This window comes from Acanthopagrus latus, chromosome 14 (genome assembly GCF_904848185.1).
Source record: "Acanthopagrus latus isolate v.2019 chromosome 14, fAcaLat1.1, whole genome shotgun sequence".
NCBI classification, from domain to species: domain Eukaryota; kingdom Metazoa; phylum Chordata; class Actinopteri; order Spariformes; family Sparidae; genus Acanthopagrus; species Acanthopagrus latus.
In genome coordinates, this window is record NC_051052.1 from 19,762,581 (window position 1) to 19,780,137 (window position 17,557).

Here is a 17,557-nt window from a genome sequence, read left to right on the forward strand (position 1 = left end):
GTTTCTGTTTTTCACCTCATCCTCCATCTTTCTTTCACACTCCTCGCCTTCACATGACGGCTTAGTGAGCAAATGAAAAAGAAACAAGGTCGACAAAGCAGACGGGAAAAACCTGCATTCACCGCAGCAGAGCTGGATGTAAAATCAGGTCATGTAAAACTATTAAAACTTCCACGAGTGGAAACAATTTAGAAACGATGAAAAGCAAAAGAAAAGAGTTTGAGCCTCGAGCTGAGCTTTGAACGACTCGGTGGAGACTCAGTTCAGAGATTCATCTAACCAGTGAATTCACCAGAGTCCACAGACGGGATCTGTGCATTCAGAGGTCAAATACTCTCATTGTTGTTGTTTTGTTTTTTATTTCCAAAATAAATTTCACATAATTTTTTTCTTTGTAAATAAATTTCTTCAGATTTAAAATAAAAAATCTCCAAATTAAAAATGTTTCACACATAAGACATGAAAATAAAATAAAATTCAGAAGGAAATGTGTGGAACTTTACTGTTGCTTTATTTAATTTTTTATATATTTTTTTTAAACTTGTTTCACATTGGAAGTTTTTTTCATTTGAAAAACACATTTTCACAGATGGATTAAATAAAAAAATGATGGAACTAATAAAGATTATCCTCGCAAAACTTTTTTCCCTCCAGTTCTCAAGTCATAAACACAGGAGAGAAAACAATTTAGATAAAACAGAAAAGAACATTTCCTCACTCGCCCCTCAGGGCTTCCGTACAAACATACAGGTCTTTATTTCCAACATTAGTTCCACTCACAAACATTTATCAGTTGGCAAGAACTGGATGTAATATTCATAATGTTATATCTGATAATAATCCAACCTGTCACACCTGCAGGGTCACATTCCTAAACTCTACATACGTCATGTGACCCGCTGAGAAAATAAAACCATTGATAAATGCAGCTTTCACTCAGACAAACCATCCAGAAATCACAATAACAACAGTTGATGTCTGTAGTCGTGCCCTCTGCTGCAGATGTGGAGGACTTCGTCTCCCTCATGCACCATCAGAGAGGAGCAGCTATCAGTTCTGGCTGCCTCCATTAGTCCTTTTAGGTCCTGGTTGTGTTGTGGCGTCGCCTGGAGCTCTTCACCACGACCTTCATCTGTATGTGTGTGTTCAGCAGGGACTCAGTGTGAAACAGACTCATGGCTGCACTCAGTTAGAGTCCCCTTAGTTTTCACAGAGAGAGTTACAGCCAAGGACACAGAGGAGTGTTTCTATCACATCACTCTCCATCTCCTCCTCTTTCTTCTCTGAAGCTTCAGGGATGTTTCTTTTCCTCGTTATCAGTCAGCTCAGCGAGGAAACAGTTCACGCTTCACATGTCTCTTATTTTATTTTCCTCACAGCTGCTGAGAACATTTAGCCTGCAGTAGGAAAAAGGACAAGACAGCCGAGCAGATGTGAAGCAGCCGTGAGCTTTGTTATTTCCTCCTCACGCCGCACATGAGGAGTATAATATTCAGCATTACAGTGATGATGAAGAACCACGTGAAACCTTTGAGGAGGCGGAAAACTACAACTGTGTCATTCTTTATGATGACTGTCAGGTGAAAACACGCTGCAGCGAGGACGGAGCCTCGTTACATCGGAGGCCTGCTCTGCCAACTGAGTATAAAAGATTCTGAAATTTTGGGGGAAATTCTGAAGAAAAAAGCTGCCAAGACAATAAAACAATATCAATACGAAACAAAACTTCATGTTATCTGTGGCTTCTACATCAGCACATACCAGCGTTTCACAAGCTCACAGTGGGTCGATCTTGGACGTGACGGCTATTAACCAACATCCTCAATTCAGAATTTCACTTCTGGAATTCAACAGTTAGATGGTCCATAACAACTCGTACGCTAATTTCCTTAATTTTACTTGCACCATTTTTGTTTTGTTGCTGGTTCTCTCAGCTGAAGCGTCGCTGCATATCAACAATGCGAGCTGCCGTCTGTCGCCAGCGTTTGTTTTGGTACGAGATCAGCCGACAGTTGGTGTTCTGGCAGGATCTGAGGTGTCGTGTCTCCTCCGAACTGACCGGTGTGTCCGTGTGTAGATTCAGTAGCAACATTTACGCTCCTGGTAACAATCTTAAAAAATAAAAAAATCAGTCTCTGCAGATTCAGAGTGTTTCCTCTCGCAGCAGGAAACAACGATTTTATATTTGAGGACAAACTCGTGGTGAAAATCAGCTGAAACATGATCTGTATGTTTGTACACGATTAAAACAAAGACAGTAGAACTGCACAGATTCACAGAAATGTAAATGTTGACACACGTGTTCACGTAGACACACACACACACACACACACACACAAAGGATGATTAGTCTAACAGATGCTCTCATTGACTCGCTCATCAGAGCCTAATTACAAGGCTGTTGCACTAGAAACTAGTGAGTCCCGAGTGTGGTGGGAGAGGTTGATGAAGTGTAGGCTTTGGATACTTCACACACACACACACACACACACACACAACCAAATGTCATTAATCAGCATTCTGCCTTTTACTAGAGAAAACCACCAACCACACACATCCATCATGAGCTTCACACACTCCAACTTCTGACTCCTCATCAGCTCTAAATCAGTCCGACTCCCTCCACTTGTAAAATATATAAAATATGATCATAAAAGTTGTACAGATGTTACAGAAACACTTGCAGTTCTAACGACCTGAGGCCGTTTTCATTTTCTTATCAGAGGGGGTCGTCTTGCGTGATTGTAAAAGTTCACAATTTCCTTATAAAATGAGGTCCTAAAAACAGCCGAGGGCAACTTCTACTGAAACTGAAACTGAAAATGTTTAATAAATTAATTTAATCATGATGTCATCAATGAACGGGAGCCCGAGGGACAAATTAAATTAGACGGACTGACAGTTTTCATTAGCAGAATTTAACGAATGTTAAAAACAGTCTGATGTTTACATGCAAGAGTACATTTTGCACTTTTGAGTCTGTAACAGAGTCTACAGCCACATTTTTATCTCTCTGTATTTCATTATTAGATTTGTCTCTCTAATTTGCACATTATTGTACAGCTTCCTTTAAATCAATGTACAAATTTAAGTACTTCACAAGATCAGATCACATAATCCGAGCAAATGATGCCACATAAACTTATAAAACCGATTTAGGGAACGTATCTGTGTGGAACAAAGGACAAAGCCTCAGATTTATAATCGTATAGAGACGTAGTTTTGTCTTAAATCTCGTCTGGATTTGCCACACTTGAAATGACGAGTAAATGTTGGATTTCTCTTTCCCCAAACTGTAGGAAGCGACTTAATTGCCGCCTTGTGAATTATTTTAGACCGACACCCTGAGGACTCCTAACGTCAGCTCTGACCCGCCTGCAGCAGCAGCTGCGTTTAGCTGCAGGATGTTTTGTGAATTCGCTCTCCTCACAGAACGACCGTCCTTTTCATTTGTGTCCCGTCAGTCACCTGACAGGTACACACACATTTACAGTCCCAACACCTCCATATCTGCTGTATAACTGTTCCGCCCGGTCGGGTTTTAATAGCAGCAGCCGGAGACTTCACTGCTCCGATTAGCTTTGCTGTTCCAGCAGTTTGGGTTTTAAGACTTAATCTTCCTCGCCCGGAGTCCGACTGATTTTCCATCTCTTTGTGGACGCTGAATTACTTTGGACTGTTCTGCATGCAAAGCAGTCTGTCTGAGTCTCTCTCTCTCTGCCCACAATCTCTCCTGGAGCTCGTCCAGCCAGATGGTCGCGGTTCACCTTCCAAAGCCCTTTGCTTTCGCTCGGGGAGAGTGCGGAGTACATTCATGCATACACTGTTTGTATCTTTGACAGGATGAGTGCAGCTCAGTTGATGGGTTTCTCCATTCTGAATCTTTTTTGGCAACTCTCAGCGGCTCTGATTGCATCTCTGTGGCCGGCAGCAACAACCTCTGAACAGATTAAACTGTGGATTTTTCACTTTGCCCGTTTCATCTCATTACTGGCATCATATTAATGTGTTTATTTAATTGTCTTTTTGTACAGTGCAGCCTGTAAGCACTCTGAAATGTGTTTTTAAAGGATCTGTGTTAGTGGATACAACAGTATAAACTAGTTACTGTGGTCAATCTTTAATTTTACTCCAGGTAATTTGCCTTCCATTCAGTTTCCTGTCGCTTTACTTCCAGGATAGTGTGAAGAAAGTCTGTGAATACGACTAAACATAACAGGAATAAAACTTTAAGCATCAGCTCGTCCAAGAACATTTGTCACGTCATATCAGGAATCAAGTCAGATTTTAATCAGCAACAGTGGTTGTTTAAATTTGTGTTTGCTCACGTGAACATTTTTTGTTTATTTGCCACAACAACCAAATTAATTTACTGTAGATTCGCCATAAACTAGCAGCAACAACTCAGATGTTGTGTGAATCTGTTTTCATTCAGGTCAAATCTGACTGAACTCAGCACTCAGCGACAGTCGACCAAATGAAGTCCGCTGTTTCCTTGATTATATCACAGATTTCTCTTGAACATTGTTGGGAAATATTTGCAATAATGTAAATACACAACTCAACAAAAGATGTAAGCGATATCTTGTCATTTAAACATTTGATCCAGGAGGCAGGACTTCCACAGGTGAAGCTTTGAGAAACATTTCTGTTTTGGTCAAGTCTTTAATATCATGTTTCTGTGGTCGGGAAAGAACCATTCCGATCTGACATTTAATGAAATGCCTGTCAGAGTGAAACCGCCATCTCTGCTCTGCTCTAAAAGTCGAGAGTGTATCTGAGGTGAACACACTGGCTCCTCTTTAAAGGCCTTTTTCCAACAAAGACCTCCTGCTGTTTGTTTCCTTCCAGCTGGTCAGGAGGATCTATAAGGGAATTCCCCTGCAGCTCCGAGGGGAGGTGTGGTGCCTGCTGCTCGACGTTCCCAAGATCAAGGAGGAGAAGAAAGACTTCTACGAGGTGCCGAGCTCTCCCACACTAGTTTTACTTCATTACAGCACAGGCCTGATAAAGATTCCAGCCAGCACACACCTTGGTTTCATTTGATTTCAGTAAGCTCCAGAATTATTGTGGGCACGATGTGGGTTTGCAGGCTTAATTGTGTTTTGTGTGTTTCTGCACGCTGCAAAGTTTCTTTCTGTTCTGCCGACAGACAAACTTTGGATCTCATTAGAAAGTTTCGCTGCCGGGATCAATATTTCGCTGCCTTTCAGTGGCTGTGGGGAAGTATTCTAATTATGAGTTGAGGGCACATACAGTGAACAAGCAAACCAAGTGGAAAAGATTTACTGTAGACGGGAAATGTTCTGTCTGGTGAGCAGGAAGCTGTGCCCATAATAATGCATTTTATCTTTCGTGACTGTTGAGAACTGCTACGGTACGTGTTCCTTCTCCCACCTTATACCCTGAAATATCATCATGTGAGACTAACAGAACACACTTAGTGGAGGAAATCATGTCTAGCTACATTTTTAATAAAATTCAAATCAACAAAATGTATTCAATCTTAAGTTATTTTAGAAGTTAAATTTCACTCAAACTACTAAACTGAAAAACTTTTCTGTAATTATATATTTCAGCACTTCATGTCTAGTTTAAACAGTAATTTACCAACTAGAGATGCAATAATTAGACTAAACAAAGGTCCAAACTGAGGTGCAGTACTGCTTGTAGTTTTTATCACATGAAACAATCTGTGTAGTTTATTTGTTCCAGACTTCGTCGATGTTTCCCAGACTAATATCTGCCAGTGAAACTCTTTTGCATGGCCGTGTTTGTGATACTGCGTCTGAATTCTCCTCCATCACTGATTTGTTGTTGTTGTTTTCTTGCTGATGACAGAAACTAAAGGCCCGAGCCAGAGGAGTCTCCCCGGACATCCGTCAGATCGACTTGGACGTGAACCGGACCTACAGGGACCACATCATGTTCATGCACCGCTACGATGTCAAGTACGTGTCTCCAACTAAATTCATGCAATTAATTACCTGGCAATGATAACAGCTCTTTTTTTAATTCTAGAAAAATCTACGCATCACTTCCTGTTTAACGAGATGTTTTCATGGTTGGATTAAACACAGAGTGTAAATAATCATAAGCTCACTAACTGATTCCTACAGTCTGAAGCCTCAGAGAGTTCCCAGTGTTGAAGTGAGAAGACTCATGTTCCCTTTTTCTGGGTCTGGACTTCTGCTCTGTTAAGTCAGTTTGACAGAATCTAAACTTAAAGCCGAGAGTCGCTGCTCTCATATACGATACAGGAACTAAACTTTATCACACCACTGGTCTGATATTAAGAAATATATTCAACCTTTCATTTTCGTAAGTGAAGAAGATACTGTACATCATGTTCCTTTATTTTCCCCCGGAGATTAAAGACAATTTAACTAGGAGCTGCTGTTTGGATACAGAACCAGACCTGTGAATGATGCTGCCGGCTCCAAACTCTTGTGTTATTCGCAGCATTTCGTGGTAATTGTGGTTTTGTGTTTGTGTTCTCAGGCAGCAGGCTCTCTTCCACGTCCTCACAGCCTACTCCATGTACAACACGGTGAGTCACTCGCACTCAGTCTGCAGCAAAGTGTGAAGGTTACTTTGCTTTTTACTCTTTGTGGGCTGCAGCATCTGTCTGTGAGCCTTTTTATGCAGATCTCGAGTGTCTGTTTGTTGAAGTACAGGATTTCAATTCTGTTACTCTGGGTTTCATGTTTCCCAGCAAACGCAAAGCACAGATGTAATAATATATCACATTAAGTCCTATGATACGGATCATCTGTGTAGCTGATGTAGTTACTTGAATGCTACACTACAGAATTGACATCGTTCAAGGAGAAAATCGGGCAGTTAGGAATGAACTCATCATCGTCACTCCGACTGTGTGTTTGCAGGAGGTGGGCTACTGCCAGGGCATGAGTCAGATCACAGCTCTGCTGCTCATCTACATGAATGAAGAGGACGCCTTCTGGGCGCTGGTCCGACTGCTGTCTGGGCAGAAGCACGCCATGCACGGTAACACATCTACTCGCCACTCTACTGGAAACGGGACGTTTGGTTGTGTCTGTAGCTCTTCTAGTAGCGTATACCTCAATCTTTTTCAGCCATGTGCCAGGTTGAAATGTAGGAAAGTACATGTTTAAGTTTCTTTGGACATAATTTGAAACTCTAGAACAGCTACTTGTGGGTTCATGATGAGCCAATTTTGTCTTCTAAGTAGGGAGAAAAGGAAGAAGAGCGAGAGAGATGACGATAGTTTAACTGCTGGTTATATACACTATTTAGGAAATACAACTATACGACTGTGTCAGTAGAAATTAAAATGTGCCTACAGCAAAAACTCTTTCAATCTGTTTTTACTAGGCTCATAAAGCACGACATATATTGGTATAAAATGATCTTGATAATGTGGCTTCTGAAAAGCTTCCAGGGGACAAAACGACTGCGACTCAGACAAACTGCAACCAAAACACAACACAGCTGCATCCTGTGAATGTTGGTCACATGAAGCGTATCAACAAAAAGGCTTCAATGAGGAGGACAAATGAGCGAGCGGACATTCTGCAGCAATGAGCTCATAAATCTGCAGCAACTGACCTTAAAACCTCCATTAGAACAAGATGAGGATACCCGGGGATAAGTCTTATAGATTATAATCACAGCGACATGTTTGTGGTCCTGGAGGCCAGAAATACAGACGAACCAATACAGCTGGAGAATGTTATCATAAGACAGCAAGAGAGTCGGCCCAGTTGACCTGACCGTCGCTCTCTCCTCACCTTGTAGGGTTTTTCGTCCCCGGCTTCCCAAAGCTGATGCGTTTCCAGGAGCACCACGATCGAATCCTGAAGAAGATGATGCCCAAACTGAAGCAGCACCTGGTGAGACACAGAACACGACTGTCGCAATTAATAATGCAACAAGTGCTGAATGACAGAGAAGTAGAGACTGCTGCAGTGTTTTATCTTGAGATCACAAGTTAATTATTTGTGAAATAATGCTGAAGTGATCAGTTATGAATCCAGCTGTGAATCTATTGAGATACTACTGTATTTTAACTGAATAAAATGGTGCTTTTCTTTAAAAGTAAGACACCAAACTTTTGATTGGCAGTGAATGTTTCTGGAAAATACAGAGGATAAACAAGCTTTATGTTTTACTCATTTTAGTACGGGAACATTTTATAAATTCTTTCAGCTGTAACTTCCTGCTCAGAGCACTGAATAGATTTTCTGTTGGGTTTGTTTGTGCTGCTGCAGGACAGCCAAGAGGTGTTTACCAGCCTCTACACCATGAAGTGGTTCTTCCAGTGCTTCCTGGACAGAGTGAGTATATGAGCCGCCTCAGAAAACTGCTGCTGTGGGACTGTTTTCTTAAAGGAGATTGTAAGATTTTCTTTGTGTAAGCCTCCATTTAATGTTTAGTGTCCAGTGATTCCCAAGTCAGTTGTTTGGAAATCATGCAATCATGAAGAAAGAACTCCAATATGGCCTGAAATATAAAATGTGTCCTTTGTGGCCACTGTGAGCTGAAGACATATATCTGTCTACGAGAAGCTGCAGGGGAAACAATGAGGTGATCCTCTGACCTTTTGTTCTATTTGTGTCCAGACTCCCTTCACCCTCACCCTCAGGATCTGGGACATCTACATCTTGGAGGGTGAGAGATTGCTGCCTGCCATGTCCTACACCATCCTCAAACTGCACAAGAGTAAGCATGTTTTACTCCACACAGTGGTAACAGCTGGTGTCCGGCTCTCGAACACTAAAAAAAAAGGCTTATTGATGTGTGTTTGTCTTCCTCAGAGCACCTGATGAAGTTGTCCATGGAGGACCTGGTGGAGTTTCTGCAGGCGTCACTGTCCAAAGATTTCTTCTTCGAGGACGACTTTGTGATCGAGCAGCTTCAGGCGTCCATGACGGAGCTCAGGAGGGCGAAGCTGGAACTGCCTGCACCAGGTACTGATACAGCGTGACACACATGGACACTTTACAGCTACTATCATACAGAGAAGGGACACTTCTGACCGACTCTTGGTTCTGTGGTGGCACGACTCCAACAGAACCACAGAGAAACATCTATGAAGCAAGATTCTGCTGTTCTTATTTATTATTTTCAAATCTGATCCAAAATTTCAGAACTGATAGTTATTACAACAAGTAATCACACTGTAAGTTATTAGTGTTCGACTAAAGAGCTGTTAAAAGCAGGATTCGTGAAACTGTGATGGGCATTTTTCACCACTTTCTGAAGTTTCATCCACTCAAAGAGTCTTCCGTTAGTTGAGGAAAAATGTGGAGTAATCCTAAAATTTCAGAGAAAACATTGTTTTGTTTTTTTTTAAATAATAATTTGTCCAAGTGTAAAACTATTTGTGAAACAGCTCCACAAATGAAGTGATGAACAGCTGTGATCCACTCTGACATTAAATCAGAAACTGTGTCAGCAGTGGAATAAACGGCCCTGCAGGTGTTGTGGCTTTCACCTGGTGAACTGTGTCTTCCTGCTGTCCGTTAGCTTGTAGCTGTGTTAGCAGTAGTAATCTGTGTTTCTAATCTGTCTCCTCATTAATCTGCCTTCTCTCCCTCTTCTTTCAAACGATGTTAGCCAACAACAACAAAAGTGTGGCCGTGAGTGGGGGCCACATTCCCTCCTACAACAGTAATCGGTGGGCTATCCTGACTGGTCCTTCATGTCTCTGTCCATCTGTCCCTTCAGTCAATCCGTCCGTCCTGTCTGTCTCCTGTCTGTCCAACAGCACTCCGGTCTCTCCTCCACAAACTAGTCTTCCAGCTGTTTTCTTTATCCCCCACAATATTTGTAACTCAGTTCAGATGCTTCAGAGCTCAGTGGAGTCCTGCTCTCCTCTTGTCTTTGTTTCTTCAGTTGTTTTTTTGTTTTTTTTACCTTTTTACTCTCATGTTTTGATTCCAGAGTGGCTGCAACCTTTCAGGTGACATAATGTGCCCTCTGGTGGGCGACTGAAGGCACTGCATCATACTGTTTACACTGGGAACTTAATTAGTTTTCCTGACAGAAGTCTTTTTGATAGCAAACTATCACAGTTTTTAATTAGCAGCTGACTATTTAATCTGCAGCTTGTTATGATTAACTTCATTTTTGTTACGGCACGACCTTTGACTCATTGTCGACTTTATAGTACAGATATTTATTTATACAGACACAGAAAAATATCTTCATTTCTAATTTACCGACTGGATCTACTTTTCCTCTGCAGTCCTTTTCAGGTTCTTGTCTGTCGTCTTCCTGTATTTAGTCAGTAGTTTGTCTTCTGCGACTGCAGAAGCCACTTTTTTTTGGTCAGACTTTTGCCTTTAATTCTGTTGCTGCAGAGGGAACCAGAACTTTCCTTTCTTCAGGAGCCCACACAACTGTAACAGTAGCTGTCTGTTCGTTTTCCTGCCCGCTGACAAGATAATGAGCCACTTTTCCAACACTGGGGGCTTTTGTTGAACTTCTGTTTTAACAACCATCTGCTGCCACACTTGCTGGTGTGCATGGAGGGATATTTTTTAATCAGTATTTTTGTGTCTCACTGGGCTGAACTGTGAGAAAATTCGGTGGTTTTATAGTTCTGAACATTACCAGATTTAGTCGGAGATAAGAGATAGTCTCCTTCACCACCACCACCGCAGTATAATTTACTCTGTGCAAACAGCAGCTGGATGAATCTCTTTCTCTCTTATGTCTTTCCTTGGTGAGTCAGTGTCTAGTTCCATTTTTTTACAGCCCTAACCCCTGCAAACACTGAGTTTAGACCAATTTGGGATATTGGCTTTGAAGGCTTCCAATAGCTGATGAGATTTAGTATCAATAAATGTAATATGTTTTTCTGTTCAGGGCAAAAAGTTGCTGCACACTGTGTTGAAACAAACAGATGACTGTTTGGAAGGAACCTTTTCTTATATCTTATACTAACCACGGCTTGTTCAAACATCCCAATGACAAATTTCTTACATTTTTATGTCACTTTATGGCCCGTAAAATCCCAAAATGTCTACAACAGTGTTTATCCTACCATGTTGTTAATACAGCTCCTTGGGGCAACGTCAGGCAGGTTCCTTTGTTTTACAGACTGCACCCCTGATGGTGTTAAACACTCCTTCGCCACACGGAAATCACTTCCTCTTTCCAGCTGTGCGGAATAAAAACAATACTTAAGAGTTTGTGAGGAAGATGGAGGACAAAAATAAAGTAGGTCAGGCTCAAACTATAAACATACAGAGGATCTTTCATCAGTAATAAATATTTAATCAAATTTAATGTCATGCTGCACCAGTTTCGAGCATCAATTTTCATTCGAAATTGCTATAATTCAGCTTTTTAGCCATTAAAATATGGAAAAAAGTCTCATAGTAGCTCATTCCAGTGTGTACATCACACAGCTGAATTCTGTCAGTGATATACTGTTGATTGATATGTCATGTTGTATATATATTCAGGTTTTTGCCACACATTTTAAACATCAATCACAACTAAAATATTTATTCAACTGTCTTTTTTAGCCAACTAAATTGCTGCCTATGTACATTCATTAATGTCTTTAGAGGAAGAGTAAACTATCATCCCACCTGTACGATATCTGAAAACACTTGAAGGAACTGAATCTGTTTACGGTCTGCACAGTTCAGGAGAGTCTCTGGTCAATAAGAAGTCCTGAAAGAAGACACATAACTATTACTTTGGTGCCAGAAAAGAGCACTTCGTAACACTGCTCCCCCAATTTAAAAAAATAAAAATAAAAAATTTGTTCAGGAGAAAAAAGGTCAGTGGATTAACTTGTCACGGACGCTTAAGTTTGTGGATTCAGTGCCAGTAGGTTCACTTCCTGGATCAGTACCACGGCACATCCTCTTCCTCCAGCTGCTGTCTCCTGACTGGTGATAACACTTTCCCTTACAGTCCCCAACAACACCCAGTGTCACCATCCCTGTGTCTGCACACTGTGTATGTTCCTGTGAACCGTACTTTGCACATGTTCTGGTTATAGAATTTTTGTACAAGCTGAGTAGCCCAAGAAGAGGAAATACTTCTGTAGCTTTAATGCCCGTCTGTACAAGTCTCAGTGCATTTAACAAGGTTCATTAATCAAGAATTATTTCTGTATGACCTTTCAAGTCTGGGGCTACTGCTGCAGCTAAGTACAGTTTAATGAAATTGAGTTAAAGACATAATTTCAGAGACAACTCAATAGAGTGTCACTTCCTAATTGAGCCCCTGGAGCGAGCTGAGAATTAATATCAAACATTATTTCTGATGTTTTTATTTCTGTCCTTTGCTCTTTGCCTGTGGAGATGTGATTATGTGTCGTCATCAATGTAATTCTCCTTTATTTTGACCTCTCTATGGCAGTGGTGTTGCATGAATCCATGTCCCTGTTGTGACTCCTCATCCGATGTGAATCAGCGCCACACAGTGTGTTAAACCATCGCCGTTCACTTTTGCTTGCTGATGGTGTCCTAATGTTTTCTCTGCTCTTTTCATCTTGCAGGTAAAGAGGATGAGTTTCCCAAGAAGCCTCTCGGGCAGCTTCCTCCTGAGCTGGCAGCAGCAGCAGCAGCGAATCACGTGGCCAACGGTCAGAGCCATGCCGAGCCAGCCGAGCCTCCCAGGGAACCGAGTCCTGTACCAGACCGTCAGCGGGACAGTCGGCCCCCGAGCCGGTCACGCCGGGACTCGCTGGAGAAACATATCCGCCACCACAAGGCTGAAAGGAAGGACGTTCGCTCCAGAGGATCAGGGGAGATCCCCAACGAGCAGCGAAAGCAGTCAGCCTCAACTACGCCTGAGAGGGGGACGACACCAACCTCGGCCCCCATCTCTACACCACAACACATCATGGTGGATAGAAGGAAGCCTCAGAGCCACGCAACCGCCAACCACAACTCCAACGCAGCCTCCAGCTCTCACAAGGAGATCACTCCCCGCTGGTTCAAACCCTCCGAGACTAAGCTGGAAGCAGCCAAAGCCGCGGCAGCCCGGGAAGTCAGGCTGAGCCGAGGAGCATCGCCAGCCCCTTCCAGTCCAGAAGACAGTGCTCTGAACCACCGGCGGCCTCGCTCCAAGGGCTTCATCCCCGGTGCTGACCGAGGCTCCAACGCCTCCCAGTACGACAACGTTCCAGGGCTGCCAGAGCAGGAAATCGAGATCCTGGAGCTTGAGAGACCTCCGTCCAGAATGAGGACCCCTCGCAGTGATACACCCTTCAGTATATCATCCCTCCATCAGGGCAGCCCCAGCTGTGGACCAAGTCTGGCTGGGAGCGTCGTGTCCATCCCATCAGGGCAAAGGATGGCCAAACATCCACTTCCTCATCCGTTTTCCCACAACAGTCCAGCAGGAGTCCAGGCTGGCTACCCTGGCAGCCAGAGCCAGTACCACACGCCTCCTCAGCAGCAGTCCCCCGGCAGAGCTACAACAGAGGTCCCCATCTTCCATCCCGCCTACAGTGTGAGCCTGGACCACCGAGGAGAGGACAGACTCTACGGTCCGCCCGCCAGATTCACCCCACCATCCAGTGTGGCGTACGGGGAACGAGCGTACGCCACCACCCAGCGGCAGCCCAACAGCCTTTCCCCAGAGAAGGCTCTCATGAACAACTCCTACACCACCTATCGCAGGCAGCCGCCACCTAGCTCCACCCACAACCCCCGTAACGCCAGGCCCCCCCCGGAGCACTCCCTGCAGCTGGAATCCCAGGGGAGCTCCACCCCAATCTACCTGCAACAGCTCACCTCCACCGCACAGGTCTATGCTCCGGTGGACTACAGGTTCGAGGGCCATCGGAGAGCCGAGGCGAACCCGCACTACCTACCAGAAAGCGGGTCTCGGCGGCCCGTAGAGGTGATCCCATGGGCGGACGATGACCTGCCCCCTCAATCCCCTGGTGGGATGCCCCGCTCGCCCAGCTTCCAGCGAGCCCAAATGTCTCCGGTTCAGGAGTTCACTTTTCCAGACAACCCAGACAGCCTGCATCACTACAGGACACAGTTCCAGGAGCAGCAGCCTGTCATGAGGCAACAGCTCCCCCAGCTGTTTGGAGGACCACACTACAGGCACGCACAGGAGGCGTTTGCCATGCAGGAGTCCATGCTGCTGTGATCGGACAATAAAGAAATGGCGAGACACTGTAATAAACTGAGTGTAGTCACCAACACTGTGGTAAAGACGAGCAGTAGTCCTAGCTTTGTTAGGTACCGGGTTTTGTTTCTGCTCACTTGTTCTTTATGTGTGAAGTACTGACCTTCTGACTGTCTCGCTGCATCGTAATGTTGCAGGACACACCAGCCTCTGACGTTTTTACTGATCACTTTAAAAAGAGAAAAAAAAAAACTGACTGAAGATTTTATTTTATTTTTGGATGTAAATCATTAACGAGAGGTGACAGTATATATCTTTTAGAGTCTGATATGTACAGTGGATGTTTTTGTTAATATGCTGAGTTGTTATCATTAGCAGGGGAGCGTTCTCCTGAGAGAGTAAAACTCCGACTTATTTTCCATCTTTATTTTTTTATATGTTACTTGCAGATATTTACATTAGAGATCGATTTACTCTATATGCTTGTGAATGTTATTTTTCAAACAGACAAAATAATATTATGTCCAATGATAGAATTAGAGAGCAGTGATGAACGGATCACTGTGAGTTTTGATTTCAATTTTGAAGCGCCTCCACTGTAGAAAGAGCAGAGTTTGTTGTTTATTTTCTAGTTTTCAGTTACAGGGATTATTTTCAGTCCAGATTAACTGATGTGCAATTCATTTCTCTCACACGTGAAGTACAATTGATCTCTTTCACACGTGAAGTACAGTACATTGGGTATTTACATGTATTTGAAGCCAGTGTAGTTATTAAAATCCAACCCTGATTAGAGACACAAGACATAGAGCTAATTTGTGAGGGCTAATAATATATATATTTTTATGTTTGATGGCTTGTAACCATTGGTAACTTGTTTTTTTAATTGCTTTACTGTTGTTACCACATCATGAGCACATGCAGCCAGAGATGGATGTGAACTAGTTTCAGAACAAGTTTGCTTTACATCATTATGTCTTATTATTCTCAACACTGTCATATCAACTACTGTTCAGCTGCTGGCACTTCCACTGGCATACAGAGTCATCTGGCACACACACACACACACACACACACACACATTTTGCACACACTACATATCACAGATGTGTGAGTCACACATTTCAACATTTAAAATCGTTCTAATTATTCTTCATACTCCGGTTTTGACACAGTTACTCTCCAACAGTATTGCTGTACTGTTCATTACATTCCTTAAGTTATCTTTGTTTTTGTTTTTTGTTAAAACGGACTAATTGCAGACCATTCTGATACTTTGCTTAATAAAATGAGGTGGGGTGAAAATGAATCTGTGGCTCTTTTTTTGATTTATCATATGCACGAACATGAAAGTTATTTCCACAGGGATTTCTTTCTGCTGCAGTTGCTGTTACTTGCTTTTATCCCCACTAATAATGAAACTCTGCCCCCCAGTGGGGCAGTGAAGCGCTGAATAAAGTTGCAGGACATAAGATGGGAGATGAGGTTATTTTTTTAAAAGGAATATGCTATTGCAGAATCCTGGGCGGTACATTTATTAGATATTCCTTTTAATGAAGTTGCAGCACTTCACGATGAAAGGTATAAACAAATAACACATCACTCTGAATACATTTATATGATCTTAACATTGATGTAGTGATTTTGTTTAGTTCTTTGCTGGTTTCAGCTTCTTAAATATGATGATTGGCTGTTTTTCATAATAATTAATAATCCTTAATTCAGTCAGCTGTTTCATTTATCAGCAATTTTCCAAGATAAAATGTCAGACATTCACTGGTTCTCCTTGTTTATATCATCTTGCATTAAATATTTTTGGTTTGTGAATGTAAATCAGCTAAAACACGTTGAGAATGTCATCTGTAAGTGGACATTTTTCACTTGTATTCTAGAAGATTAAACAAATTACTGACAGACTAAGCCACAGTGAAAATCGTCCAGGAGAAAACAAGAAAAGCTTTCCAGACAAGAAAGGCTGATCGATATTATTGATCTGTCTCATTCAACCAGTGTAGGAAGACATTTTAGCATTGATTTTGAGTCAGTGGGTCCCATGATGTCAAAGCTATTGAAAAAACTACAAGGATTTCTTATTAAATATATATTAAAAACATGGCATTTATTTTGAGTCAACGGGTCACATGACATCTAAGCTACCTATTCAAAATACTGACTTTTCTTTAAAATATTAATACAAAGAGCACTAAAATTCAATATCAAGAGGTATCCAAATTGTAAAGTATAATAATACAATTTAGTATACATTTTGAACAACGGGGTTACCTGACATGGAGGACATTGAAATAAATGCTAATGTTTTAATACAAAATATCAATATAAAATATGAGAAGCACTAAAATTCAATGTAAAAGAGGTATGTCCTGAATTTGTAATAATATAATTTGGTATACATTTTGAATAAATGGGTCATATGACAAAGAAGATACTGAAAAAAAAAACCTTTTATTTAAAATGGATAAAAATATACTAATATTAAGAGTTTTCTTTAACCTGGGCAGACTGTGGACATTCACTATCACAACATGAGCTTCTCTGCTGCATGACAAAACTAACTAAACAACATAAAAATTAATGAGCACGTAAATAAAAGCCAAAGATGCAGCCAGGAGCATTTTGAAGCCAACTTACTGACCAAAACAAACCAAACTACATCCACCAGCGGGCAGGAGAAGACAGCAAGCCACCACTGACAGCACACTGATATCTGCCAAAACTCCTGTAAATTGTTGGATTATGGAAGCAGCCAGTATCCAAAATGCTGCATTACAACAATAAAGATCCAGTAAAACTGTTACAGGACTGTACACATGTAAACACAAGCAGCAGGTGCGTGTCTTGGGTCACCTGTCGGCAGTAAGCCGGATAGAAAACCGGCGAAACGACGGAACACTTCCGTGGAGCGTTTGGGCTAACGGCTAAGTTAGCTAGCTGACATGAACATGACAAACGGTCGTCCGCGCGCTACCTACTTATTTTTTTCTTTAATATGATTAACTTACAATTTTAATAATCCCAGAGGAGATTAAAAACTACACTTACCGTTGTTTGGGAGCATTTCTTTAATCCTATCTCACTTTCCTGTCTGTGTTTTATAAAATGTATCTTTCCGACCGAAAATCACTTTTGGCTTGTTTACCGCTAAACCAAGATGGCGGCCGGATATGACGTATCTCCTCCAAACATTAAAAACAAAAAAATATTAAATGCCATGTTAATTACGGTACGCACATTTCAAACAACAAAACATTACACAGATTAATGAACCTCACAGTAAAATACTCTATTTGAATTAAATTTCCATTTCTTGTACTTTGGTAAATTAAAGGCGGGGCTACAGACGAGGCGTTTCAGGAGCAGTGTTTTCTGTGGAAGCCAGGAGCTTCTGTTGGTGTGGACTTTGACCATGATCACTTTCAAGATCTTTAACAATCAAACACTGAAA

The 17,557-nt window shown here is 42.0% G+C and overlaps 1 protein-coding gene and 1 long non-coding RNA gene across 5 annotated transcripts in view; both read left to right on the forward strand.

Moving 5' to 3' along the window:
- Window positions 1–15,403, forward strand: part of usp6nl (USP6 N-terminal like) — a 69,849-nt gene extending 54,446 nt beyond the window's left edge. For all 4 annotated transcript variants that reach the window (XM_037121931.1, XM_037121930.1, XM_037121928.1 and 1 more), the window contains 9 exons: window positions 4,852–4,959; window positions 5,842–5,951; window positions 6,502–6,550; window positions 6,888–7,008; window positions 7,780–7,874; window positions 8,253–8,318; window positions 8,604–8,703; window positions 8,799–8,951; window positions 12,506–15,403. In XM_037121931.1, coding sequence (XP_036977826.1) covers window positions 4,852–4,959; window positions 5,842–5,951; window positions 6,502–6,550; window positions 6,888–7,008; window positions 7,780–7,874; window positions 8,253–8,318; window positions 8,604–8,703; window positions 8,799–8,951; window positions 12,506–14,115 — 2,412 coding nt within the window. In that variant the 3' untranslated portion in view covers window positions 14,116–15,403. The remainder of the gene's footprint in view (window positions 1–4,851; window positions 4,960–5,841; window positions 5,952–6,501; window positions 6,551–6,887; window positions 7,009–7,779; window positions 7,875–8,252; window positions 8,319–8,603; window positions 8,704–8,798; window positions 8,952–12,505) is intronic.
- Window positions 5–1,725, forward strand: LOC119032581. Its single transcript, XR_005078952.1, has 2 exons — window positions 5–250; window positions 296–1,725. It is a non-coding gene; the product is annotated as an uncharacterized LOC119032581 (long non-coding RNA).
- Window positions 15,404–17,557: the final 2,154 nt, after the last annotated feature.